Consider the following 26,979-nt stretch of genomic DNA (forward strand, 5'->3'; position numbering starts at 1 on the left):
TGCATCACAGTAAATCGGACTTCTGAATCAAGCAGCCCAGCCTAGCAGCTGATAAGAGTGAATGTAGGTGAGAAGCATTGTTTTATTCCTGTAACAAGAACTATTTTGTGATAAGTGAAACTAGGAATGTGCAAGGAGGAATATCCTGTGGCTATTATTATAAAAGAAGAAGGACTTCCCTGAATGCCTTGGTGGTGCACAAGAAAATAACTTTAAGAAGAATGCTTTCTGTTAAGCTCCTGCATTGTTCCTGAAGGAAATGTTTCTATTTCTAACGCATGTTCTTTCTACAAAAGGTATGACAGCAAAGACTGACAAGAGACTCTCTGAAATGCCTGTACTTTAAAAAAGACTTTTGACAAATGTTAACCTCATATCAGAATGACCTTGGAAGCATTTTGGATGGATTCTATCCTGCCAGTCTTTCAGTATTTCAAACTCTAGGATTTAAACTCATCTTGATGCTTTAGAAGTATTTTAAAACAAGAACATCTTATAACCTATCTAATGGCCCCTGTATTAATTGAGCACTTGCTCAAAATAGAACACAGAACTAGAAGAGGCATTTTCTTAACATATGGCTGCTATATAACTGCAAATATAGCAAACAAGGTAATTTTCCACTTTGAAAAGGTTTAGATGAAGTAATGATTTAATGTGTTAATCATTTAATGAAAACAGAAAAGATATAGCAATATAGATTAGAAAGCCTACTAGAAATACCTAAGTAATAAATAATGGCAGCATTTCTAGTCAGAAGCTCAGAGCATATAGGAAAGTTTCTGTTGTCTAAATTTCATATATATTTACACATATTTGTGAGATATAGGTGTGGTTGCAAAGGTGAGAAATAACTTTGAGCTGTATATTTTATGATCATGCTCCGTTATAAGGAAGGTGGTGTATCAGATAATGAAGGTTGTTTTCAGTTATTGATGCTGAAACTAATAGCAAAAATGATTTTATTTTCCTTTTGAAAAGGAAGGAGTATAAATTACGATGCTGGTGGTAGCACCAGGAACTGTAATGGACTAAAACTCTTTTCATCTGAATGCTTTAAAAAAATGCATGCAGAATTAAAACTTCAGAAGTTTTTCATATTTTGTCAGTATTGACCCATTGTGTATTATCTTCTCTACTGGAAGTATGCTTTTTTTCTCTTATGAGAGTTACAGGGCAATCTGGAGTCCATTACTGCTGTTCTGCTCCTTTGTGCCCCAGTAGAGATGAGTCTTTTAGAATTAATCTTGTTGGAGAAGGGGGTTCTTAGCTTTTGAGAGAAAAGAGAGAGAAATGGATCATAAGGTTGACCCACCAGCATCAAACCCTGAACTGAGCCAAAGACACACTTTGCCACAATGAACTTTTTCTTAGCTTTCCAACCAAATCTGAGATCTTAATTATTTAAATTCTACAATATGAATCCATTTCTCCTGACAGATGAAACAGGAAGCCTGAGCCTATTTAAGGTTTTTTTCTCACTCTTTCGAGTTGATCCCTAAGAAACTACCTTTCTGAGGAGAACAAACGGCCCACAAGAGCTTTTCTTCCTTTGGCAATTGCTTTTTTTTCTTTTACAGATTTAATTTTTCATAGTGCAAGGTATTATTGAAAAGTCCGTTTTCTCTAGAAGTGCCTTGTGTCTGCAAAAAGTTGTTTGAAAGCACGGGAGGAAGCTAATCGGTGACCTTTTTTTCACCTCCTTTCTAGCTTATCCCCCTTCCTCCCCCCTCCCAAAGCTGAGGTGTGTTACTGCTGCACTGAGGCTGATGAAGAGACTTGAGTACTCCCTGGGATGCTCAGCTGTGACAGAAGCGCTGCCACTGTCTACTGAAGCTGATTCTGAGACACTCATGGGCAGAGTTTAGCAGATGCTAGGCAGGGCACCTGCTTGCTGTAGCCAGAGCTGCAGGTTCTTTTAATTCCAAGCCATGAATGAATCCAGGTGGACTGAATGGAGGATCCTGAACATGAGCAGTGGCATTTTGAATGTGTCCGAACGTCACTCTTGCCCACTTGGATTTGGCCACTACAGTGCGGTGGACGTCTGCATCTTCGAGACGGTTGTTATTGTCTTGCTGACATTTCTAATCATTGCTGGGAATTTAACGGTCATCTTTGTCTTTCACTGTGCTCCACTCTTACACCATTATACGACCAGCTATTTCATTCAGACAATGGCTTATGCTGATCTTTTCGTTGGAGTTACCTGCTTGGTTCCTACTCTCTCACTTCTCCACTACTCCACAGGTATCCACGAGTCACTGACTTGCCAGGTTTTTGGATATATCATCTCAGTTCTAAAAAGTGTTTCTATGGCATGTCTTGCTTGCATAAGTGTGGATCGCTATCTTGCAATTACCAAGCCTCTTTCCTACAATCAACTGGTCACCCCTTGTCGCCTGAGAATTTGCATTGTTTTAATCTGGATCTACTCTTGCCTAATTTTCTTGCCTTCCTTTTTTGGCTGGGGGAAACCCGGTTACCACGGTGACATTTTTGAATGGTGTGCCACCTCTTGGCTCACCAGTGTCTATTTTACTGGCTTTATTGTTTGTTTACTTTATGCTCCTGCTGCCTTTGTTGTCTGCTTCACTTACTTCCACATTTTCACAATTTGCCGGCAGCACACCAAAGAGATAAATGACCGGAGGGCCCGATTCCCTAGCCACGAAGTCGCTGCCTCTGGAGAGACTGGGCATAGCCCTGACCGTCGCTACGCCATGGTTTTGTTTCGGATAACCAGTGTGTTTTACATGCTCTGGCTCCCGTATATCATATACTTTCTTCTAGAAAGCTCCCGGGTCTTGGACAATCCAACACTGTCCTTCCTAACAACCTGGCTTGCTATAAGTAATAGTTTTTGTAACTGTGTAATATACAGCCTCTCCAACAGTGTTTTCCGGCTAGGCCTCCGAAGACTGTCCGAGACAATGTGCACATCTTGTGTGTGTGTGAAGGATCAGGAAGCACGAGACCCCCAACCTAGGAAACGGGCTAATTCCTGCTCCATTTGAAGAAAACCACACAGTAAATCAAATGTAGTCTGACAGTAGTTTGGGATTGTATTCTTGCTTCATCTGGAAATTTGCCACTAGAGAAATATTTACTAGAATAGTTGACTATGAGAGGAAGGGACTAAAGGTTTTTTTTCATGGAAAAAAAAACCCCTGAAGAAAAGGATGTGTAGAGAGTAATCTCATGAGATAATTGTAGTGTGTGAGTGTGAATGTGCAGTAATAGGCAAAATCAAGCACTGAGGATGGAAAAGTACCTCAGATCTTCCACAGGGCATGAGCAAAGCCCCTGGCGTCTGTCTCTCTCTCTGACTGGACTCTCTCCTCTGTCTCTGTCTCTCTCTCACTCTCTTTGTGTTTGTGGAAATTACTTACATAAATTGCCCTTTACAGAAAAATGCTACATATTATATATGTGGTAAAGTATAATTTTTTGCATCAAAGTGTACTTGTTTAAACTCACTTATCTACAATCCCTAAACGGTCTCTCCATGGAGGATGCATAGTAAGCATTGTATTTTATTACCGGCCACACAGCCATTTTGCTTGTGTTTTTATAATATCCGTAGCACAAAATTTCTGCTATGAACAAAAAGAAACAGTATTTTTGTTTCTTCTGGGTAAAATTATGCTCTCTCCTCCTTCCTAACAGCTTTTTTTTTTTTTTCTCTCCATTTTTCTTGATCTGCATCCTTTGGCACCTTAATCCAGAAGTGTCTTAGCTAATGAAAGAATCTACTATATAAAAGTCATAATGTTGAATGATTTATTCCTTCCAAAAAAGCATTCTATAGGTTGTTTGAGATATTGTGTTAAGTATTTTTAATGGCTTTGGGAAACGTTTTTATTTGTTTTCTTTTGAATTAGTTCATGTGCCCAAAGTGGTGTCTTTTTGTTTTTTGCAGGGGCTATAGTTAAGCTTTGTTTTTCTTTAAGATAATTCACAGATAATTCTAATGCAGATGCAGAATACTCACTCAAAAGTGAGGTATTGCTCTTAAAGCTACTTGTGTCCTTTTTTTCCCTAAAGAGTAAAATATTAACCTTTTTGTGTTAGATTTACAAAGCTTATTGTTGTGTCTGCTAATTATTTGTATGATAATGCATTTGCACATACTATATTTTTTACAACAAAGAAAATGTAAATTACATTATGTGATCTGTGCCTAATGTCTTCTTAGCACACTATATAGATCAGTGTTGCTTAAGTCATCAACATTGGACAAAAATATACAAAAACTTCTTTTAAGAGAAAAATACTTTTGTGTAGTTGTTATTTAGATATTTCTGTTAGACCAAGCTGCATTCTTAGTGATGCTGAGAATAAAATATACTTAATTATCAAATACAGGTAAGAACTGTCAGTATTTTCTTTTGTAATGATCTGTTTTCATATTCAGAGATTAAATTAACTTATTTTTTAGTGTGCTACATGGAATTGTGTAGTAAATTGTCAGGGGTTTAGATGTAGCAAAACAGCATTTGGGAAATTAGTAGCGAAGCAGGTGTAAGTGCTAAAACATCTAAATCTGACTTTTTTTACCATAAGTTTCCTGCCTGACAGATATTTTAAAATTTATATCAAACTACTGAGTATTTTTCTTCTCAGCATTTTTTATTTCTTTATTTTATGAAATGCATTTAGTGAAATGTGCCTATGACTCTTCAAATTGGAAGCCAAACATGTTTGCACACTGGTGGTTTGACTTCAGAGGTCTTTTAGTAAAAGAAATGTCATCATTTTATTGAGGTTGTTCTGAACCCATGTATATTTTTAAACATGTAAGGAAGGTTTAAAATAAAGAATAAAACAGTATTCTACATATTCAAAATCAGACTTTGCTTCAGTTTAATAAAACACTTAGAATAAGAGTTTACTGTTGGGGAATCAAAATTTGTTTCACATTTTTGTGGTTTGGGTTGTTTACATTAATTCTCATCCCATTTGCCATTGACATCTTGGATAAGTTGAAATGTGCCTTTTGAGTTCAGACCCGTTTAAGGAAAACAAACTTCAAGGAAACATAATGCTGCTGACTTTCCAGGTGGCATAAATAGAACTTTCAACATTATATGTATTATTTGGGAATCAGATTTTGATCCTTTAGTTTGGTGTGTAAGTATAGTTAGAAAAGACTCCATAGATCCTCTGTACAGAAAACCCGAGCCTGTGTTTATTGCATTTTCCTCTTCTGGCTTTTCCTCATGGTAGTTAATAACGATAATTATATGCCAGCCACTGTGTGAAGTTTTACATATATGAAAACATTTAATCCTCACTACAACTCATGGAGATAGGTACTGTTTTTACCCCCATCCTAAAGTTGGGGAAACCAAAGAAAAGTGATTTATCCAAAGTCAGTCACTCAATTAATCAGTGGTAGAGAGGTTCATTCACACTCAATTAACCATTATGCTGTGCTGCCTTTTCCCCCCAAAGCCTCCAGACCTTTGTACCTCTGTCTATACCTTTTGCCTACAGAACTTGTTTGAGTTTTCTTTTTTTCTCACTTAAATCTTTTGCTTCAGGTCTTTCCTTGTGATATCTTTTTCCTTGATCTTAAAAATCTCTTTTATTAAAGTAGCAATCTGGTAAGCCCCCACTTACCAGTTTAGTCTTCAATCCAACTGAAACCCTGGGACATGACATTCCCTTGACATTACTTTTGTTCATTTTTGTTAAGTTTTCATTGAATATCTTTTTCAAGTCTCTATAAATTTCTCATTGAAAAAAATGTTTTTTGAAGGAGAAGCGTAGAGAAGGAAATCTCTGTTTTAGGCTGAAAGGAGAGCCTCTAGAAGGCAAGTTCTCGGTTTAGATTCTTCATTTATTTTAATGTTTCATGTGCAACTCTAGGGCAAGCCACTTAACTTGCTTTTGACATATTTTAATATGTGTTTATATAATAATACTTATTTTGAAATTATTCTGTCTTTTAGATGAATATGTTTTAAGAATAGAAAGCATAACCATTATTCTTATTATATTGTATTCTATGGTAATTATCCAATTTGGTTATAAATGACAACCAAACAATAATGATGTAGTCTATTACTAAAGGTTCTGTTATCTGTGGCGTTGTTTCTAAAGTTATATAGTGTTGGAAGCCTTTATAACCTACTAGTTTGTGAAGCCTGCACTGAAATCCTGGCCCTCATAAGCTGTTTAGCCCTAGGAAAAATAATGAATGTTCCACGTCTCCAGTTTTCTCATCAGGAAGATCCAGAGACTTGTACCTTCCTACTAGGCTGGATTTGAGGACTAAATGAGATAAAGTAATCTCTGTGTTCAGCATGGCTCCTGACACATAGAAAGTATTTGGAATGTGGTAGCTCCTGTTTTATCATCTTTGTGGATGCCAGATTTATTGCCATCACAACTTAAAGGTCACTAATTGCAATTTAAGAAAATTGTATTTTCTAACAATTAGAGTTTTCTAAAACTGTGTTTTTTCCCAAATCTGTCTAAACTCAGATTTTGGCCTAAACTCAGATATTTTTAAATGTAGAAAACTTCCATAATCTCTGAAAGCTCATTTTCCAGGAATAGTTATTCATGAAGACATCATTTGAGATTAAAGACATCCAGCAAGCAGATGATGGGATGAGACAGGAATGATTCTGAGATTAACCTACCTCCTTACTTTATTGTATTAAATGTGCTTAAATATTTCATCAGGTTGGCAATAGAAGGAAAGCGTTGTTCAGGAATATCTTGCCATCTGTCTTCACATTTTAGTTTTCCTCATTTACTAAAATGGAATTTAAGGTATTTTGTCACGTACATGTTACCTCGAAGAAACAAAGATTAATAAATAGATTCGCTCTACAGGTATCTTCTATAATGAAGATTAGAAATGATGTTGCTGCCTTAAATTAAATGACTTTCCTCTGTCTCTCCCTACCCTGGAAGCTAATCATTAGATGTGAAAAAGTTATAAATATGCGATAAACAGAGAAGATTAAGATGTGGGGAGTTTGCTTGTATAACGTGCTGAGCGTAGCATCATTTGTGTCCAGGTAGGACCATCGCAATGCACAGGAGATTATGTTACTGAGTTGATGCTCTATTCTGATGTATAGGTTCCAAAAGTTGCTCTTTTTCCTGAGTAAAACTTTAAGATTAGAAGGATATGTAGAAAGTTGCATAATCATCAACCAAATATATAGACACTGAGGAAAACAAAATGACTTGAAAAGAAAAAAATATAAATCCCCTTTTCAGTGTTTCTTATACATGAAAGTTTTATCCAGGGCTAGTTTTGCTCTATAATTGAAAATATTTTAACTTTATTTAATAGTGTAAATGATTGTCTTTTAAAATATTAAAAATGATGTGATTAGGTTTTTCTTCTTTATTAATCTGTTTAAAAGTTTTTTACAGTGAGTGTTTACTTATGTTATAATGGGAAAATTGTTTTGTTAAAAAGAATGCTGACTGTTTAAAAAATATTTTGATGTTTCACAAAAGTTTGGTTGATTCTACAAGTAACATTATCCAATTTTGTCTCAATACTATATTCTTTTGAAGACAGTTTATGTAGTTTCTGACTTGTGTAATATTTGTTATTTCACGTAAAATTTTTAGAGAAGTTTGATGCCCTTCTGCTTATGATATTAGGTGTCCTTGACATAATTTTGCTTCAACACAATCAGTTGGAAGTGTTATTTGCTGAATCTGAAAGGGATCTCAATCACCTACCACTTTTCTACTGCACCATTTTTTTAATGCACCGTTGATGGCACCTTTTAGCATTTTCCACATCTTTAAATAACAGAAGGATGACCTTGCATTAAGGAAATAGGGTCCCGCTGGTGTGTTAACTGCGTTTCACAGATAGGCAAGATTCTGCTTTCAGTCCCCCATCCCCAAAGATCATATCTATAACTTTTTAATGGTAACATTTATTCTATTTTTTTATGATTCCCTATGAAGGTGAAGAAAATCAGAGTAATAAATTCAGCAGGAGTCTGTTATATCTGATAGCAGAAAGGCATATGTGATATCAGTATCTTCACTGTAGTAAATGGGACTACCAGATTAGTTTTGGAGATTGTAAAGTTTTAAAATATGTTGGTGATAAATATCAAGAAACATAGTACATAATGGTAGAATTTAATGAATGGAAATATTTGCTTAAATTCTAAAACTTCCCCAAATGCTCCTTTATGCAAGAGAAATCACATTTATTTTTGACTTTAGAAATTTGACTCCAATTTTACTGTTTTCTACTTAATTTTATGTTTTCTACTTAAGCATGTTGATGCTGGTAAAAAGTGCCCAGATATACTTTATAAATTCAAAGTGGTGGCATTATTTTAGGTGGAAGGCCCACATACAACCAATCAAGTACAAAGTTATATAGGCTGTTCTTAAAAATTTTAAATGTATCTTTGAATGCAGTGCAGACTGTAGCAAGAGATGACCAGTGCATTTGTCTGAGGTTATGCCTGACACAAGCAAGTGTTTGTGTATTTACCCTGTGTAAAATACAGTTTTAAAACATTTACTTATGTTTCTAATAGAGTTTGAAGTTTAAAATAGGTATTAGATTATACATTTTATAATAATAAATAGCCTCTTCACAGTTATTATTCCATTTACTCTTCCAGGAGTTTTATAATTAAAAATAGTAAATTGGTAAAATTGATATTATAAATGATAGATTTTGCTAAGGTTAAAATATAATTTGTGAAGAAGCAGGTTAAAAAAATCCTGAAAATCCTTGTTTTAATATTTTAACAAATTAAATTATATTTGGATTTTTCTTAAATTTATTATTTTGGCAAGGAAAAGATGGTTCAAAATTCTGTCTTTAGAATTGCTTTAAGTTACCAATTTCAAAATAAAGCATAGTTTCTTATTTGCAAGAAAACAACTTCTTTATAATGTATATATATCTAGGTTTTTGTGAAATGTTCTTGCCATAAGTTAGATTTTAAAATGTAATAAAAATTACAAATAAATACGCATTTAACTTTTTGCTCTCTTCAAACAGAATTTGAGGAAAAACTTGACACCCCCCAAAGATTAGATTTATCACACTTCTGATTCTATTGCCCCAACACAGTTTTTTTAAACACTTATTACATGTCCAAGGTCTTAAAACTTTACTGGATTTTTAGGTGTATTTACTTGGAGATAAGCCTGGAAAAGTACATTTTAAAGATTCGCATTTAGAGTGTTTTATTATTAAATGGGTCTTGTAATGGCTTCTGTTATTTCAATCATCAGCTTCACTTACAGCCCTACTTTCTCAGTTTCTAAATGTGATTTAACACTTAATCATTGAACAAACTATTAAAATTTATTAGAGGACTATACCTTGATTGACTTTTATAGATTTTGAAGTCCAGGACATCCTGTGGTAGCATTTATTTGTGGGACAAGATAAAGGTGTGTGCATGTGGGTATGTGTGTATTTGTTACAATGATTTTACCAATGTTACAAACTTAGAAAAAAATCCCTGCATGCTCAATTTGCAGTCATTGTAGAGTGTTTAATTACTTTGCCATAGTTAAAGGTACACATCTTTTTTTTTTAATAGAAAACTTATTAGGATTTGAAGTAACATTCTTTGGTGAGATTACCCATAATGTCTTAGTTTGGGAATGTTAATATGAGATATATTCAAATGATTCCATGTGCAATGAGGAAAATGGAGACAAGTACCTGCCTCTCCTATCAAGTATGTTAAGAAATTATTAGAAAACGCTGCACGTTAAAATTTGAAAAAGCTTAAAATGCTTTTGAACATGTAAAATGCCCTCGTCATTATCAATTAGATGTATTCTAAAAGCTTCTGTGAGTACGCCCTATCTCATTTCACATATAGAAATCTGAGATAAGATTTTTAAGTGACCCTCACAAGATCACATAACCAGATAGAGATACTACTGACCATATGTCTTGTGTGGCAATAGTTTTGCCTGTGATACAGTTCTTGAATAATGTATTTATGGATGGCTGGTGGTTGAGTGACCTGACCCTTCTTCCTTGAGTAGCAAATGAAGACTTAGTTGATACAGGAAAATTCCATATAAAATTTTATCTTTTAATTTTTAAAGTGGGAAAGATTACCTTAAGGTTGACTATATGTTGAAGGTGGGATTTTGGGGTCATGGAAATTTTTAATAAGATGTATTCTCAGCACTGCTAATTGTGTTGATATTTCTTAAAGCAATTTCTTATCCATAGAGGGTAATGAAAATTTATCTCTCCTTTTAAAAACATAACAGTTTGAAAACATCTGCAGAATTTATTGAGAGCTATATAGACTGAATTCAACTGTATTAGTTATGTATTTAAAAACTATAACCTTCATGAAGAATTGTCAAAAACACACTACTATATTCATATAACTGCTTTTGAAAAGTAAACATGTCATAGCTGTGCACTTTGTGTTCTGAATGTTCTTTGTAATGGATTTGTGATGTTGTTGAAGTCATAATGGGATGGGTTTTTCTGAAGCATTATGATGGAAAAGGTTTTGACATTTCTGGCTACAGTGCTTTATAAAGTCCTATATATGTTTGTGTATAGTCTAAAAAATAGTACTCAGGGAATCAGAGAGAGCAGTCTGAATTAGTGGTTTTTTACCTAAAACCCTATTAATATATAATTCAGTTTTCTTTCAATGAAATAATATGTTTATAGAAAAATTAAAGGAACTCAAATTAGGCTAACACAGGATTGTCTTATAAATGTCCTTAGATGAAACCTTTCCTTCGAAAATATATGCATCAGTTGAATATAACTGCATTCTGCTGAGTTATTTGAAGTTTGTTGCCTTAAACATTTAAGATTTTTGTGAGAATTTATGACTATTTAATTTATGGTACTCATTAAAAGGGTTTGCAAGATGAGTCATTGCAAAATTCAAATTACTGCAGTCTGAATTAACCAGTTATGTTTGCATTCCATATCAACAAATTAGGGCAATAAATATATATTGATTGTGTTTTATGTGACATGAATTGTGGTTCTACAGATACTCCTGGACACTTTTAAGTCCAAAGAATAATTTATTGAATTGTGGGAAGCAAGCAAGGGGGCAGATTATCTAATTTCTAGGATTTGAGGGAGAGATTTTAGGAACAATGCAATAGATTGAAGAATTAGAGGGATTGATTTATTTTAAAAGATGAATTGACGTAAATATTTAGCCATGTGTTTAGATGCTTTAGTCTCAGAGGATACCTTGGGATACTTGAGAAGTTATTAAAATGAAAGGAAAGGAAATGTTCAGTGTTTAACATACTATAGTTGAGAGAAATGCACAATAACTTTGGGATGCAGTATATTAAAAATAAAATATTCTTTTATATGGATTAAATCTAATTGGAGTAAAATCGTTAGGTATAAGCGTTGAGATTAGGACAAGAATATTAACATGGGTAGAAGTAGCTTCAGGGACTGTACATGGGGACGACATATTCTACCAACTCAGGTATCATCCTAGACCACTACTACTAGTTTTTCCCTAATATTTGTCATTGATTATCGATGAATCTTACTTTATGAAGGCTTTTTTAGTGACAGGCAGGTTTTAATTTGTCTGCTACTAAGCTAATCATATGATGTATACCTGATATTTTTTAATTAATAGAATCATTTATGCATTTGTTCCTTAAGTATTTATCAGGTTTTTCCTGTGTAAAAACTATACAGGGACTATACTAAATTCTATGCAAGATAGTGAGATTTATAAGTAAAATAGATTTTCAGTTCTCTAAGAGCATATAGACTAATGGGGATAGATGGACCACATATAGGTAACTATAGTATAAGATAGGAGTTGACAAAGTCTACTGCTTACTATTGTAAATAAACTTTTATAGAAACATAGTTGCACCCATTCATTTATAAATCAACCTCTGGCTGACTTCATATTTCATACTGCAATGGCAGAGTTAAGTAGTTGTGACGGAGATTTTATGTCCTACAAAACCTAAAATATTTACTATTTGGCCCTTTCAGAAAAACATTTACTGACCCCTGATATAAGACGTTATATGTACCTTGTACATGATACTCACAGTAATAGAACATTGTGCTTTTATCATTGCTAAGGATCTCATAAGGAGGAGTGATTGTTAATTTCAACCTGATTCACCCAAGTATCAGGAAAATTTCCAGCATATGGGTAAAACCATAGATATTGAGTTTTCCTCTATGATTCCAGTGGTTTGTCAACTGATTACCTCACTCTAAATGAAACAAAGAACTATTCTTTCTAATTAACTAATTCTTACCTTTTACAGTTAATCTACATACTTATTGTATTTCCACCTTTTCCTATTTGGCTAAAATTCTTTGCATATGAAACTTACTTCCTAGTCTCTTTATTCAACTGCTAATGTATATAATCATACATTATTTTACCTTTAAATGTGGAGTCAATAATACTTAATATTGAATGTAGTTTTCAAACATCAAAAGCATTTGTTAAACTTTCCTTCAATAAGTGATAATCTTATAGTCTGAAAAAATTGATTCACTTATAAATAAGCAGGCCTCTTTTGTAGTGCTCTAATAGGCAGTGAAACAGAAGATCTAGCTATGTAAGAGCCACACTTGTATGCAACTCTAAAATGTATATGACTTAAGAGAGTTTATAGGGATTCCCTGGCAATCCAGTGGTTAGGACTTGGCGCTTTCACTGCCCTGGCTGGGGTTCAATCCCTGGTTGGGGAACTAAGATCTCACAAGTGCTGCGTGGCCAAAATATAAAAAAAATTTAAGAAAGAGTTTATAATTCTGCATTTATATATAACATTATTACTAGGCTCTTGGTAATATATGTTAGAAAATTAATGGATATAGTTGCACTCATGGCTAAGAGTTCCTACATCAAAAAGAATTTTATGGTTTTTGACATTGTCAGATGTCAAAAGGTGTTTTAAACTAACCTGTCAGAGCATTTTGGTTTTCCTCAGGTTTAGTCAAATGGGTGAGAAAATGAATAAACGATCTTGAAACTTTTATTGAAGACATACTTCATTTGGTTCATTAGAATAAAAGCAAACAGTTATATATGCTTTCCATGCACTAGGTACTTTTCTATATCAGAGGTAGGAGAGCCATCATTTGAACCCATATAGTCTGTCTGAACACCATAATAATTTATTTATTGTATATTTTTCTCTAAATGACTGAAAGGAAAATTTCATGTAAAGCTGGATGTTAAAAAATAGTAAATTGTCAGGTTTCCATTAGTTGATTTTAAATGAAAGATCTCGAAGGATTATTAGGATTATTATTGCCTTTTTTGGAACATTCAGTGGACTGGAAGACTTTAAGGGAAGACGTCAAGGATTCTTATAGAGATAATTTGAGTGTTAAGATATTGTCTCTGCTTCTTTATATATCCACCAACTTGCCCTTCCATAATTAGCACTTTTTAATTTCACACAACTCTATAAAAGGACAAGTTATAGCTAACTGCTGAAAACTTATCTCAAAATACTGCCTTTTCTAATTGTCATCCCTTCTACATAGCTAATTTCCATTTTTTCATCCTCAATCAAGATTCATTTTAGTTTTTATTTTTAATTTTTAAAGAAGTATTACTCCTTAAGGAAATACAGGGAATATTTAAAAGGATAAAAATAGAGACTAAATCACCCATAATTCCATTACCCATATACACTTAGATATAGCAACTCTTCATTATTTTTTTTCCCTTCCATTTTTCCACTGTGGACCAGGACTACTTCTATGTAAAGGAGTTTTTAATGTAGTTATTTATATCTTAAGGAGTTTTCTGTTTTACTGAATACTTTTTATGAACATCTTTATAAATAAAACTTTGTCCCTATTTAGTATTATTTTCTTAGAATTTGTGTGTGTGTGTGTGTGTGTGTGTGTGTGTGTGTGTGTGTGTGTGTGTGGTACGTGGGCCTCTAACTGCTGTGGCCTCTCCCACAGCAGAGCGCAGGCTCGGGACGCGCAGGCTCAGCGGCCGTGGCTCACGGGCCCAGCCGCTCCGCGGCATGTGGGATCTTCCCGGACCGGGGCACGAACCCTTGTCACCTGCAACGGCAGGCGGACTCTCAACCACTGCGCCACCAGGGTAGCCCTATTTTATTAGAATTTTTAAGAAAGAGAGATACTGAGTCAAACTTATGAAAATATTTTAAGGTTATTTATGCATGTTGCCAAATTACTTTCCAAAAGAAGTGAGCCGGTTTATCTTCATACCAGTAACTAACAACCTACCTTGCTTCACCACAGACTTGCCAGCAGCAATTCTAATTAACAAGTAAATTAAGGGAATTGATTTTCACTTTATCCCCTCTGAGCCCCTACAGAGGTTGCTTTGTTTAATATGGTTTTTGTGGTATTTTTCTTCCTTGCACTAAAAAAACCAAAAAGCAACCAAACAAACAAACCTAAAACTGAGATGGGCCTGCTGAACCTCATTTAAACCAATGTACTCAAATTCTTTATTTCAAAGAGGGAGGCGATATGGGGATATATGTATATGTATAGCTGATTCACTTTGTTATAAAGCAGAAACTAACACACCATTGTAAAGCAATTATACTCCAATAAAGATGTTAAAAAAAAATAAAAGAGACTAAAGAAACATAAAAAAAAAGCCTTTGAGCTCAGGTCATCTTCTCACTTTTATTAGCTCACCATTTTCTCTGTGTTGCTGCCTTGTTAAGACCAGGTGTTATTTTAAGAATGTTGAATTCTGATAATGCTGTTGTCTCATTATTGGTACTGTCTTCAGCATTGCCTATTCATTGCATGTGGTGTGTGCCACACAGCTGCCTATATTGGTGTTTGAGAAAGACCTGGAACATTTTCCCCCTTGTATTCTTCTGCCTCTGTGAGGGAGGATCTTTTCCTAAGCAGACTTTTGAGGCCTGTGTCTTTGGGGTGTATGTGGACATCAAGACTTCAGCTCTTAAGGGCTGAGAACCCCAGGCCTGGTTTTGATACTTGGGATTTTTCTAACCCACAGAACCATGGGTATAGTTCCCACAGTGGTGACTGGAGCTGTGGTAAGCCAGTGAGTGGCTTTACCACTTTGGAGCTGACACACCTGCTGTGGATGTCTGCGGAGCAGGGGATGCTTGTAAGTCTGCACCTTTTCTCCCTGTTCTGTCTTTTACATTGCCCTGGTTCCTCAGAGTACTTTGTATATAGGCTACTCAGTTCTTTGTTGAGCTGAGTATCAAGTGCTCTCTATTACAGTTAAGTCATTTATTTGTTGAGTTGAAATCAATTTAATTGTTTGGCTTAACTGTGTTTTGAGGTCTTTCTCCTTTTCTCCCCCACTCAGTTGAGCTTTGGTTGGACTGAAAATTACATCAAAATCCTTTCCCCCTGCCTTTCTAGTAGAGTATATATGAGGGAGCAATGGAAAAGAGTACATTAGAAGAGATGAAAGATTATTTAATATGGGCATCATTTAATATAGCTACCTACTCTAATTGAATTTTTCCGTCCAAAATCCACATTCAGTGGACTTGGTAGGCTTTGAATACGTGTTTTAAATGTAGGTGAATGCGCTTTGGGGTAACTTTGGATTCGGAATAATTTTTATATTCAGCTGAAATGAATGTCTTTCTGATTTCTTGTCACTGTGATTATATAGAAAAAATTAACATTTCTATTTTACCCAAGAACCTTCTGTATACATTAGTAGAATCATTGTTCCTATCTCTAGTCTTCTCTTAGTCTTGAGCCATTCCTTGTAAAATATGGTTTTGGAGCTCATCACCAGCTTTTTCATGAATTTGCACTAATATATTCTTCTTTAAATGGATGAATATAATGTTCTGTATGCGATATGACCAGTAACAGAGGATAATGGAGTTATTATTTCCCCTTGGTTTATATACCATACTGCTTTTTTCAGCACAGAAGTAAATTCGATATCTTTGATAGTTATATTTTACCATTTAACATACTGAGTTTATTTTCAATAATCCCCTAGGTCTTTTTCATACCTCCTTAATTACATGTTCCTTCTCCCTACATGTACAGTAGTTCATGTTTTTTTAAACACAATTTTAGACTATCTTTATCTCTCTTAAATTTCATCATGTTAGACTTGGCTCAGTTGTTCCAGCCTTTTTGAAACTTCATCGTATCTTCTAATATATTCATTAAACTTTTGCCATCTGCATATGTGATAAACATCTTTAATGTGTAAATCCAGGTAATTGATGTTGTCTCAAACTATCTTTGTCATTGGTCCCCAAGACCATCCTCAGATTTGGTGTCTTGTTGGAAGGACTCAAGATTTAGTGTATTGTTGTACTCATGGTTAAGGTTTATTACAGCAAAAGGATATAAAGCAAAATTAGCAAAAGGAATCAGGCAGAAGCTTTTAAGAGCCCTCTTCCAATGGAGTCACAGAGTATACACTTAATTCCTCCAGCTACTTGTGACAACACGTGCAAAGTGTTGTGTACCAGTGAAGCTCATTAGAGACTCAGTATTCAAGGATTTTACTTGGGGCTAGTCATATAGGCATCCTTTACCCAGCACCTACCAGAATCCGAGGCTCCCAGAAGGGCAACAGATATTTCACATAAACCATATTGATTGCACAAACAGTCCAGGCATAATGAATCATCCTTGTCGTTTAGGGGAAGCTTTATATGATTGTAGGGAAATGTTTATCAGCCAAGTTTCCAGAAGCTAGCCGTGGGCCAGCCTTACAAGGAGACTGTTCTAAGGACAGGCAGTCTCAGGCCTGCTATATTAACTCTTTTCTATACATTATGTTATGTTGACATTTACTGTGTGTGTGTGTGTGTGTGTGTGTGTGTGTGTGTGTGTGTGTATTCACCAAGGGGAGTCATTCAGTTCTTTTTATGCTCATAGAAATAACTGAATGTAGGCCTTTTGATTAGGTTAGACCCGTTATTTTTACAGCAGTAGACCTTTTACTTGAAATACACCTTACCTTACCACATATATTGATTTCTTCTAAACAACAGTTTTAGTGGTATAATATTTTGATAAGAATGTTTAACATTTGCCTCTCCTTTTTCTCCCTGACTACTAATTGCAAAATACTTAATTTTGTAGCTTTCAGACTTCCAAGTGTCTAAATTACAAAGATGCTATACAACTTTTAAAACCTAATTTTCCTCTAATTTTTATTATTCTTTTAACCTTGTTTATGATTGGGAAAGGTTGAGAAGAGAATTAGCAATAACAACAGCAACAAATCACAATTTGGATTAAAAGCAACAACTAGATCTTCATAATGTAAATTTCTCAATTTGGATTAAAAGCAACAGCTAGATCTTCATAATGTGAATTTCATTAATTATATTGTCTTAAGTTGATGCAGAAAGTTACTGTTTATTTTAGAACACTGGGGCATTTATGGAAATGCAGAAACATTTTTTCACTGTTTAAGAAGTTCTTAATTTGATATAATACACATAGATATTTTTGGACTTGTTAGAAGAGATTATGTTATTTTCTAAGCTTATATATTGAATTATAAATTTTTAAAAGGCCAAGAAAAAAGTATGTAAGTCCTTCTGCTTATTTATTTAGCAAATCAAAATATAATTTAACATATGATTATGTGATAGCATTTACTGTAAGAAAATTTACCATTTGTTTTCCATAACTGCATTTAAAATATAGAAAGATTTTTATGCAGATATCTTTACTGTTTGGAACACAGTTTGCAGGAAGATTTTTAAGAATGCATTTTAGTGGAGATTTTAAGAAGATGAATGATAATGACCTTTGGAGTTTTTATTTAAGTGGACTTCTGCCCGAGGACAAATGAATGATTAGATGGCATTTAAAAATAATTCTTACAGAGCTATAATTTTGATGCTCTCCTTGTCCTTCATTTATTGTTCCCTTTGAATATTTCCACAGAAAGCTCATCCATTCTCAGGGACTGAAGTACCATTCTTTTAGCAAGTATTTTTAAGTGGAGCTCTTTAAATCTGGCCTTGTACCTACTTTCCAGTCATGTATATTTTGCTTTTTTATTCTGGATTTCTCCTAAAATTTGAAACCCAAACAATCACAAAGAGAATTCATTATTGCCAACTCTTATTCCTTAAACTGACCATCTCCTATTGTTTTGTTTTCTTGTTGATTTCATTGGGACCTTCCTAGTATCTTCCTAGATCTCCACATTATAGCTCTGTGTATTTAATAAATGCTTATTGAATAAAAGACTATCAGGACTTTTTCTTCTCCCTCATTCTCCATTTCATTCAGAATCCAATTTGTACTGATTTTTTCTTTACTGTCTTTTAAGATACCATCTCTGAGTAACCCCACTTAGATCAATTTCTTTCAGTCTTCATGTATGGTTTTATTATATTCTTAATGTAAATACTGTAAATCATAGGAGATTTAGTTTACCTGATAACTTATGGACACACCTAGGAATCCTTTTGTGACTTGTAAGGTGGCCTTTTTTTTTTTTTTAACATATTTATTGGAGTATAATTGCTTTACAATGTTGTGTTAGTTTCTGCTTTATAACAAAGTGAATCAGTTATACATATACATATGTTCCCATATCTCTTCCCTCTTGCGTCTCCCTCCCTCCCACCCTCCCTGTCCCACCCCTCTAGGTGGTCACAAAGCACCCAGATGATCTCCCTGTGCTATGTGGCTGCCTCCCACTAGCTATCTGTTTTACATTTGGTAGTGTATATATGTCCACGCCACTCTCTCACTTTGTCCCAGCTTACCCTTCCCCCTCCCCGTGTCCTCAAGTCCATTGTCTACGTCTGTGTCTTTATTCCTGTCCTGCCCCTAGGTTCTTCAGAACCATTTTTTTTTTTTAGATTCCATATATATGTGTTAGCATATGGTATTTGTTTTTCTCTTTCTGACTTACTTCACTCTGTATGACAGTCTCTAGGTCCATCCACCTCACTACAAATAACTCAATTTCATTTCGTTTTATGGCTGAGTAATATTCCATTGTATATATGTGCCACATCTTCTTTATCCATTCATCTGTCGATGGACACTTAGGTTGCTTCCATGTCCTGGCTATTGTAAATAGAGCTGCAATGAACATTGTGGTACATGACTTCTTTTGAATTATGGTTTTCTCAGGGTATATGCCCAGTAGTGGGATTGCTGGGTCGTATGGTAGTTCTATTTTTAGTTTTTTTAAGGAACCTCCATACTGTTCTCCATAGTGGCTGTATCAATTTACATTCCCACCAACAGTGCCAGAGGGTTTCCTTTTCTCCACACCCTCTCCAGCATTTATTGTTTCTAGATTTTTTGATGATGGCCATTCTGATTGGTGTGAGGTGATACCTCATTGTAGTTTTGATTTGCATTTCTCTAATGATTAGTGATGTTGAACATCCTTTCAATACATTGTATTTTAAAAGTTTATTTTGTATTTCTAAATCTAAAGGTTACACAAACCTGCTATATATGAATAAGGATAAATGAATAGAAATTTTAGAATTCTTCTTTTGTGTGTGAGAGATACCACGGTGCTCCAGTTTATCTAATGATCTAATGATAAAATTCTGCAAGAGTTTTATACACACACACAAAAAAAGTACTGGTAGGCTGATTTCATACTAGATAATTCTGCTTTTTAAAATTTTTTTGTGTGGTACATCAAAACTTCTAGTAGTAGTTTATTTCATCTTTCTATCAACCATATTTATAAAAAATTACTTTAAAATATTGAAATAAAATAGGCATTATCTTTATTCTCTGATATCCCAATTTTACCATCTTTTCCCCCCAAGTTTATTGAGATATAATTGACAAATAAAATTTTATGTATTTAAAATGTGCTTTATTTTTTTGTAAGAATTCATCCTGATCATTGTTCAATGATGGATTCACATTCTACATTGTTTTTATAATCTTGCAGTGTTATAGGATAATATATAATAGTTACTAGCTACTTTGAGTGTAAACAAATATGATTGATGAGATAAAATTAAGCAGGATCCATATGATGGAATAGACAGATATTGTGGTATAAATATCACACAGTGAATTTCAAATAGTCTTTAGTTCCTTAGGCTAGCATTGGACATTATCACCTTAAAGAATCTAAAGAAAAAAATTAAAAAACCCAGAGGAGAAAGAATAGACATTGACATATATATGTAAAATCATTCCAATTTCCTCTTTCTAGAACCTTACATTCCATGGGGACAGGGACTTTGTCACATTCATCACTGTATTCCTGTCACCCAAAGCAGCACCCTGTATGGGGTAGGTGTTCAGTAAGTATTTGTAGACAGACTGAATATCTTGGATTTATAGGTGAGCGCTATATAAAAATGAGAATATTTTTGCTTTTGATTAGATTATACTGCTAATTATTTTGGAGCTATGCTTGAATATTTCTAAGAATTTATGATTCTTTCCCCTGAATTTCTGGATGCTACTAGCAGAGTGTTTTACACAAAGTCTAAGAACAGAGCATACTTATTTGAGGCAACTATACCAAACACATGCTTGTGTGTGTTTATGCTCATGTCTTTTTATCTGATATTAGAAAGAGACAGTTAGTTGTGACTATAAACAGCCTCTCATAAATTGCTGGATGTCAGGTAAGTGCTGCTTTAATTTATTGTCCTAGGTAGTAGGCTCAGATATTTGTGTGTATATATAATTTTACAGAGATACATTGATGATAAGGGGATTTATTTTGGTTACCAAATATCAGAAGGTTTCATATTGTTGCCTATATATTTCTAGCAAAGGTATCTTTATTACTTTCTAATAAATAAGGTCTTTTCTGCTGTGAATTAATCACTAATGTAGCATTTCCCAGAAGTGTAGACTATGAACAGTTTACATCAGATTTGCTCGTAGTGCTTATTAGAACTGAGGATTCCCTGAAACCACCTTAGACCCACTACATCAGAATATTTGGGATGTGGGTCTCTGGAACCTGAATTTTTAAAAAAAATTTTATTGGAGTATGCTGATTTACAATGTTGTGTTTGTTTCAGGTGTACAGCATAGTGATTCAGTTATACATATACATATATTCTTTTTCAGATTCTTTTCCGATTTAGGTTATTACAGAATATTGAGTAGAGTTCCCTGTGCTATACAGTAGGTCCTTGTTGGTCATCTGTTTTATATATAGTAGTGTGTATATGTTCATCCCAAGCTCCTAATTCCCCCCACTCCCCACACACACATTTCCCCTTTGGTAACCATAAGTTTGTTTTCTACATCTGTGACTCTGTTTCTGTTTTGTAAATAAGTTCATTTGTATCATTTTTTTAGATTTCACATCTGAGTGATGTCATGTGATATTTGTTTTTTTCTGTCTGACTTCCCATTCAGTATGAGGATCTCTAGGTCCATCCATGTTACTGCAAATGACATTATTTCATTCTTCTTTTACAGCTGAGTAATATTCCATTGTATATATGTGTACTGCATCTTCTTTATCCATTCCTCTGTTGATGGACATTTAGGTTACTTCCATGTCCTGGCTATTGTAAATAGTGCTTCAGTGAACATTGGGGTGCATGTATCTTTTCGAATTATGGTTTTCTCTGGGTATATGCCCAGGAGTGGGATTGCTGGATCATATGGTAGCTCTGTTTTTAGTTTTTTAAGATATTTGTCTTTCTCTGTCTGACTTACTTCACTTAGTATGATAATCTCTAGGTCCATCCATGTTGTTGCAACTGGCAATATTTTTAATGCCTGAGTAATATTCCATCGTATATTACTCCTACTCCTAGCAATGCCCAGGAGTGGGATTGCTTTATCATATCATAGTTCTGTTTTTAGTTTCTTAAGGAACCTACATACTGTTCTCCATAGTGGCTGCACCAATTTACATTCCCACCAACAGTGTAGGAGGGTTCCCTTTTCTCCACACCCTCTCCAGCATTTATTGTTTGTAGACTTTTTGATGATGGCCATTCTGACTGCTGTGAGGTGATAACTTCGTTGTATTGATAGTTTTGATTTGAATTTCTCTAATAGTTAGCAGTGTTGAGCATCTTTTCATGTGCTTTTTTTGGAACCTGAATTTTTGACTAAGTATTTCTCTTTGCACTCTGAAGATTGAGAGTCGCTGTATTAAATTTTGCTAAAAGTGTCTGCCCTGGGGAGAGGCTGGATCTTGGGGCTCTGCAGAAGGAATCCCTTACCATAAGTACTCTGTCCCACTTAAGTCCCAAACTAATCAGTTTTAAGACACTAACTGTGCCACTGTGAGTTGGAACCAAACGTGCACAATTTTCTAAATCTATTGGACTGGAACAAAACAGATACATCATAATTGCTCACTAGACCAATACTGAAAGGAAACAAAATTTCACTCAGTTCAGGTTTCTGACAGCATCCTCGGAAGTGGCTCAGCTGCCTTCACTGGGGATTGTCACTTCCAAACAGACCTTACTTACCTTTTGAAGCCTAAGAGAGCCAAATACTATAGAACTAAGTTGCCTAGAGAAGAAAAAAGCTCTATTTATTCCAGACCTAAAAGAGCAGAGCTCTCTCTGGTACACAGAACTTCAGCCCAAGCATGCCTTGTGTGTTTGATCATTTCTTGACTCTAGTTGTATGATAAAGTTCTCTCTACAGCCATGACCCACCTTCATGCTCTTACCAGTTGCACAGGACCACTACTGCATTTGGCAGGTACCTACCAAAATGTCCTGGCTCAGCGTCACGCCATCTCACAGAATAGGTACCATTTCATGTATTCATACACCTTTTTCTCACCTCTCTATCATCAACTACATCCATGTTGTAATGCTTGGTCCTCCTTGAATTCAGGGACATTCCAGAACACAGTGTTTAGGGAACAGAGCATACCAATTATCACAGATTAAACCAATGACTTCATTGGCATTGTGCCCTAGCCAAGTTAACTAGCCTCAGAAGTTGGATTTTCCCTTTATATTTGTCTTATTTTCCTAGTCAAGAGTTAAGAGGGCTGACACTATTAAGCTTTTATGTATCCACCGAAGTAACTAATTAGCACAGTGGCTTACATGTAGCAGAAATGTAGAAAAAAAATCTTGATGTATTGATACTGATTGTTTCAGTACAAGGGCATTTTAGCCACTTTGCATGGATTTCTTTGAGAAAGATTCACTAGGATTTAAAAAGTTTATTCCTGTTCTATGTAGTTTTTAGTGTTTAAATTCAGTTATACTTAGCACTTAGCTGTCATTTTGCTGAGGCTCCTTTTTGATTGAATATGATTACTTTACTGACAGCATATTAGTTGTCTTGAAGAATTAATATTCCTTTCTAGTTCAATTTAAAAAGTTTATTGTAAGACTATGACGTGACTTAGACTGGAGATACAAAATTGATATTAAGACAGTGTTCACCTTCTCTAACAGGGAAGGAAGGTAAAATATTCAGCTTGCTTTCAAATACCCAGTATACCTATTAGGGAGTAATTTATTTAGCAAGATGATAATTTCTTCATATACTAGAAATTTTGCTAAGTTAGACAATATCTTAGAAAAGTAGCTATTTACTAGAATTTAATACTAGGCAATTAATATCCTTGAAAAAATTTGAACATATCCAAATCAGAACTAAATACTGATACAGACTACTCTAATTTATTGACCTCCAAAGTAAATCCTATTCTGATGTTAGATGTTGACTCTGTGGTCACCAGATTAAGTACTTGTTCTGTATACCATAGATGTTGGAGATCCCTCCTTGGTGACTACAGTCTCCTAGGAAGCTTAATCTGGCTGCAGAATGCAGAATTTATTACAGAAGGCAGAGAGACCAGATAGGAGAATGTTATAGACTGAGTGTTTATCTTACACACACACACACACACACACACACACACACACACACACACAGGCCCCAAATTCATGTGTTGAAACTCTAACACCCAGTGTGACTGTATTTAGAAATAGGCCTGTGAGAAAGTGGTAAAGGTTAAATGAGGTCATTAAGGGTGGGACCCTAATATGACAGGGCTGGCTCCTTTATAAGAAGAGGAAGAGATACCAGAGTGCTCTCTGTCAACTGTGTAAGGGCACTCTAAGAAGGTAACTGTCTTCAAGTCAGGAAGAGAGCTCCCTCCAGGAAGTAAATTGGTCAGCACCTTGATCTTGGACTTCCTGGCCTCCAGAACTGTGAGAAATAAATTTCAGTTGTTTAAGCCACCCCATCTGTAGTACAGTAAGTCCCCTACATACGAGCCTTCAAGTTGTGAACTTTCAAAGATGCAAACGTGCATTCATGTGTCCAATCACGTGAGCTAGTTCACATCTCTGGCATACATTGTCACATGTGTGCATCCTCTACAAGTGGTTGTGCTTTTATGTGCTTTACTCTGCAGTACTGTATAGAGTACAGTAGTACAGTATCTTTAATTCTTGCCTGTTCACTCCGTGCCAGCCCCTGTGTGCCAGCTGTTGCACTGTACTATGGTATTTTTCAAGGTACTGTCCTGTAAGATGAAAAATGTTTATTGTTTAGTGTTTGTTTTTTATGTATCATTTGTGTGAAAAGTATCATAAACCTATTACAATACAGTACTATATAGCCAATCAACGTTAGTTTGGTACCTAGGCTAACTGTCGACTTACGAACCGATTGGACTTACAAGTGCGCTCTTGGAACGGAACTCATTCTTATGTAGGGGACTACTGTAATTTGTTAGGCAGCCAGAGCAGAATGAGAGACCATTGTCATAATCTGAGCTTGAGGCGATAAGGGGAGTGGTGACTGGAAAGAAATCAAGGGGATTGGTATGGTGGAAATGGAGAGAAAGTAATATAAAAAAAGAGAGTCTACAGGACCTGGTGGCTGACCACATATAGGGGGCAAAGGTCGAGGTACAGATTTCTGATGAGTCTTGAAATGGATTATTTATCTACTTTTCCTAAAGTGGGGAAAAGTGTAATCGTGTTGAGTTCCCAAGACCAGTGCAGGTTTGGTGATTTGCTAAAAGGACTCGCAGGACTCAGCATATAGTCACATTCATGGCTATGATTTATTACAATAAAAGGGATACAAAGCAAAATTAGCAAAGGAAAAAGGCACATGGGGCAAAGTCTGGAGGAAACCAGGCATAAGCTTCCAAAATTCCTCTCTCAGCTGGGTTCTCCAAGACAGGCTCACCTGAGCCTAGAAGTCGAGGGTTTTTATCAAGAGTTAGTCACATAGACACCCTTTATCTAGTGTGTACCAAAATTTCAGACTCCTAGAAGGAATGTAGATGTTCAATATAAAATGCATGTTTGTACAAACAGTTTAGGTATACTTATTTAGAGAGTGGTGGGACCCCTCCCCAAATTCAAGTTCCCGGATGCCAGCAAATGGCCAGCCTTGAAAGCAGGGCCTTCTAAGGATAGCAGTCTCAGGCTTGCTGTGTTAACTGATTTCTGCACAGTAATAGTTTAAACTAGAAAGAGAATATTACATTTATGTCATTCTGTTTTCATTAACGAAGTTTCTACATAATAGAAACAGATTTTAACGCATCGTCTTCAGTTGGTCACACATATTATAAGGATACTTTTGACAAGTATTAGGAAGAGAAAACAATTCTGAATACAGTGAAATATTGCCATGCCTTTAAAGTCAAAGCATGGAGCAATATTTTAGGTTACATCTGCTTATGTAGTAAGAATATCTTTACAATACCTTTAGTAATAAATACCTAGACAGGTCAAAGAGGTATGGCCACTTTATAATAAATTAAATGCCTGGGTTCTTTATCCACTTTTTTTTTTTTTTTTTTTTTTTTTGTGGTACGCGGGCCTCTCACTGTTGTGGCCTCTCCTGTTGCGGAGCACAGGCTCCGGACGTGCAGGCTCAGTGGCCATGGCTCACGGGCCTAGCTGCTCCGCGGCATGTGGGATCTTCCCGGACCGGGGCACGAACCCGTGTCCCCTGCATTGGCAGGCGGACTCCCAACCACTGCGCCACCAGGGAAGCCCTTATCTACATTTTTATTAGATTCATTTCTTTATTTTCAATTCGCAGGAGAATTCCTTATTTAGTAGGAATATTAACCCTTTTTCATATATAGTGTATTGTTACCTTCTCTCCCTATCCCTGCCAGAATGTTAAGTCAAAGAATTTAAAATTTTTATTCTGTCTCTAGAAGGACTCTATAACTTACCATGAGTTGAGCTTTTGCATGGTTGCTAAAAAATAGGCATGACTAAAATGTGAACATGTTGAAAATCAAATGGGCTGTTAATTTAATTTCCGGGAGAGCCATTTGAGCAGTTTAGTGTTTGTGAAAATTTACGCCCTATTTAAATGGACTTTTAACTTTCTTCATATGAAATGGGGCATGAGCTAGCACATTAGGTGATTCTGAAAAACTCAGCATCAAGAAAAAAACAGCATCAAGTGTTATGCAGGACCATTTCCAGAATAATATTTAGTTGAAATTTGAAAATGGAGATTTGATATTTCTTGAGTTTTATGACATGAATGTGTCTTAAATGTTTGTCCAAGGTCTTGCTGTTTACTTATTGACATTAAACAAGAAAAACACAAAGATCCATTTGAGCTGAGTGATGGAAATGTTGTAAGTGTAATCAAGAATTATGACGGGGAAAGAAAAAATATAATAATTACAATAAAGAGGATTTGACCTGGTCTCTGATTTTTGTCATAAAGTCAGAAGAGTAACATTCATGTTGTTCGTTGTACTCTGTGAAATCTTTTCAAATAATTGGATACAGGTAGTTTTTTATGGTCTCCAAAATAATGCTAAGAACTGAACTCTCTGCAAGAGAAGTAACGAACTAGCAGATTTACTCCCTCCAAAAAATCAAGTACAGTAAACAAAGTTGGCCAGTCATTTCTCTTTTTTGTGGTATTTTCCAACATGCTATTTCATCTGTTACCTGCCAGTCATAAAATTATGTTTCCTAACCATAACAGGGGCAAAATTATGGTATAGGAATGTTCACATGGTTTTTGGTATTTTTCTGATTCTGCCCTGTCACCGTCCTCCCCATTGCTTGTATGTCCAAGAG

General features: G+C 35.2%; 2 protein-coding genes across 3 annotated transcripts in view; both read left to right on the top strand.

The window, feature by feature from the left end:
• RABGAP1L (RAB GTPase activating protein 1 like) overlaps nucleotides 1-26,979 on the top strand; it is a 619,828-nt gene that overhangs the window by 169,767 nt on the left and 423,082 nt on the right. The window lies entirely within an intron of this gene.
• On the top strand, nucleotides 521-4,838 carry GPR52 (G protein-coupled receptor 52). The gene is made up of 2 exons (XM_065890597.1): nucleotides 521-612; nucleotides 1,711-4,838. The coding sequence occupies exon 2, from the start codon at nucleotides 1,932-1,934 to the stop codon at nucleotides 3,015-3,017; it is 1,086 nt and encodes a 361-aa protein (XP_065746669.1). The 5' UTR covers nucleotides 521-612; nucleotides 1,711-1,931; the 3' UTR covers nucleotides 3,018-4,838.

This window comes from Phocoena phocoena, chromosome 1 (assembly GCF_963924675.1).
Source record: "Phocoena phocoena chromosome 1, mPhoPho1.1, whole genome shotgun sequence".
Lineage (NCBI taxonomy): Eukaryota > Metazoa > Chordata > Mammalia > Artiodactyla > Phocoenidae > Phocoena > Phocoena phocoena.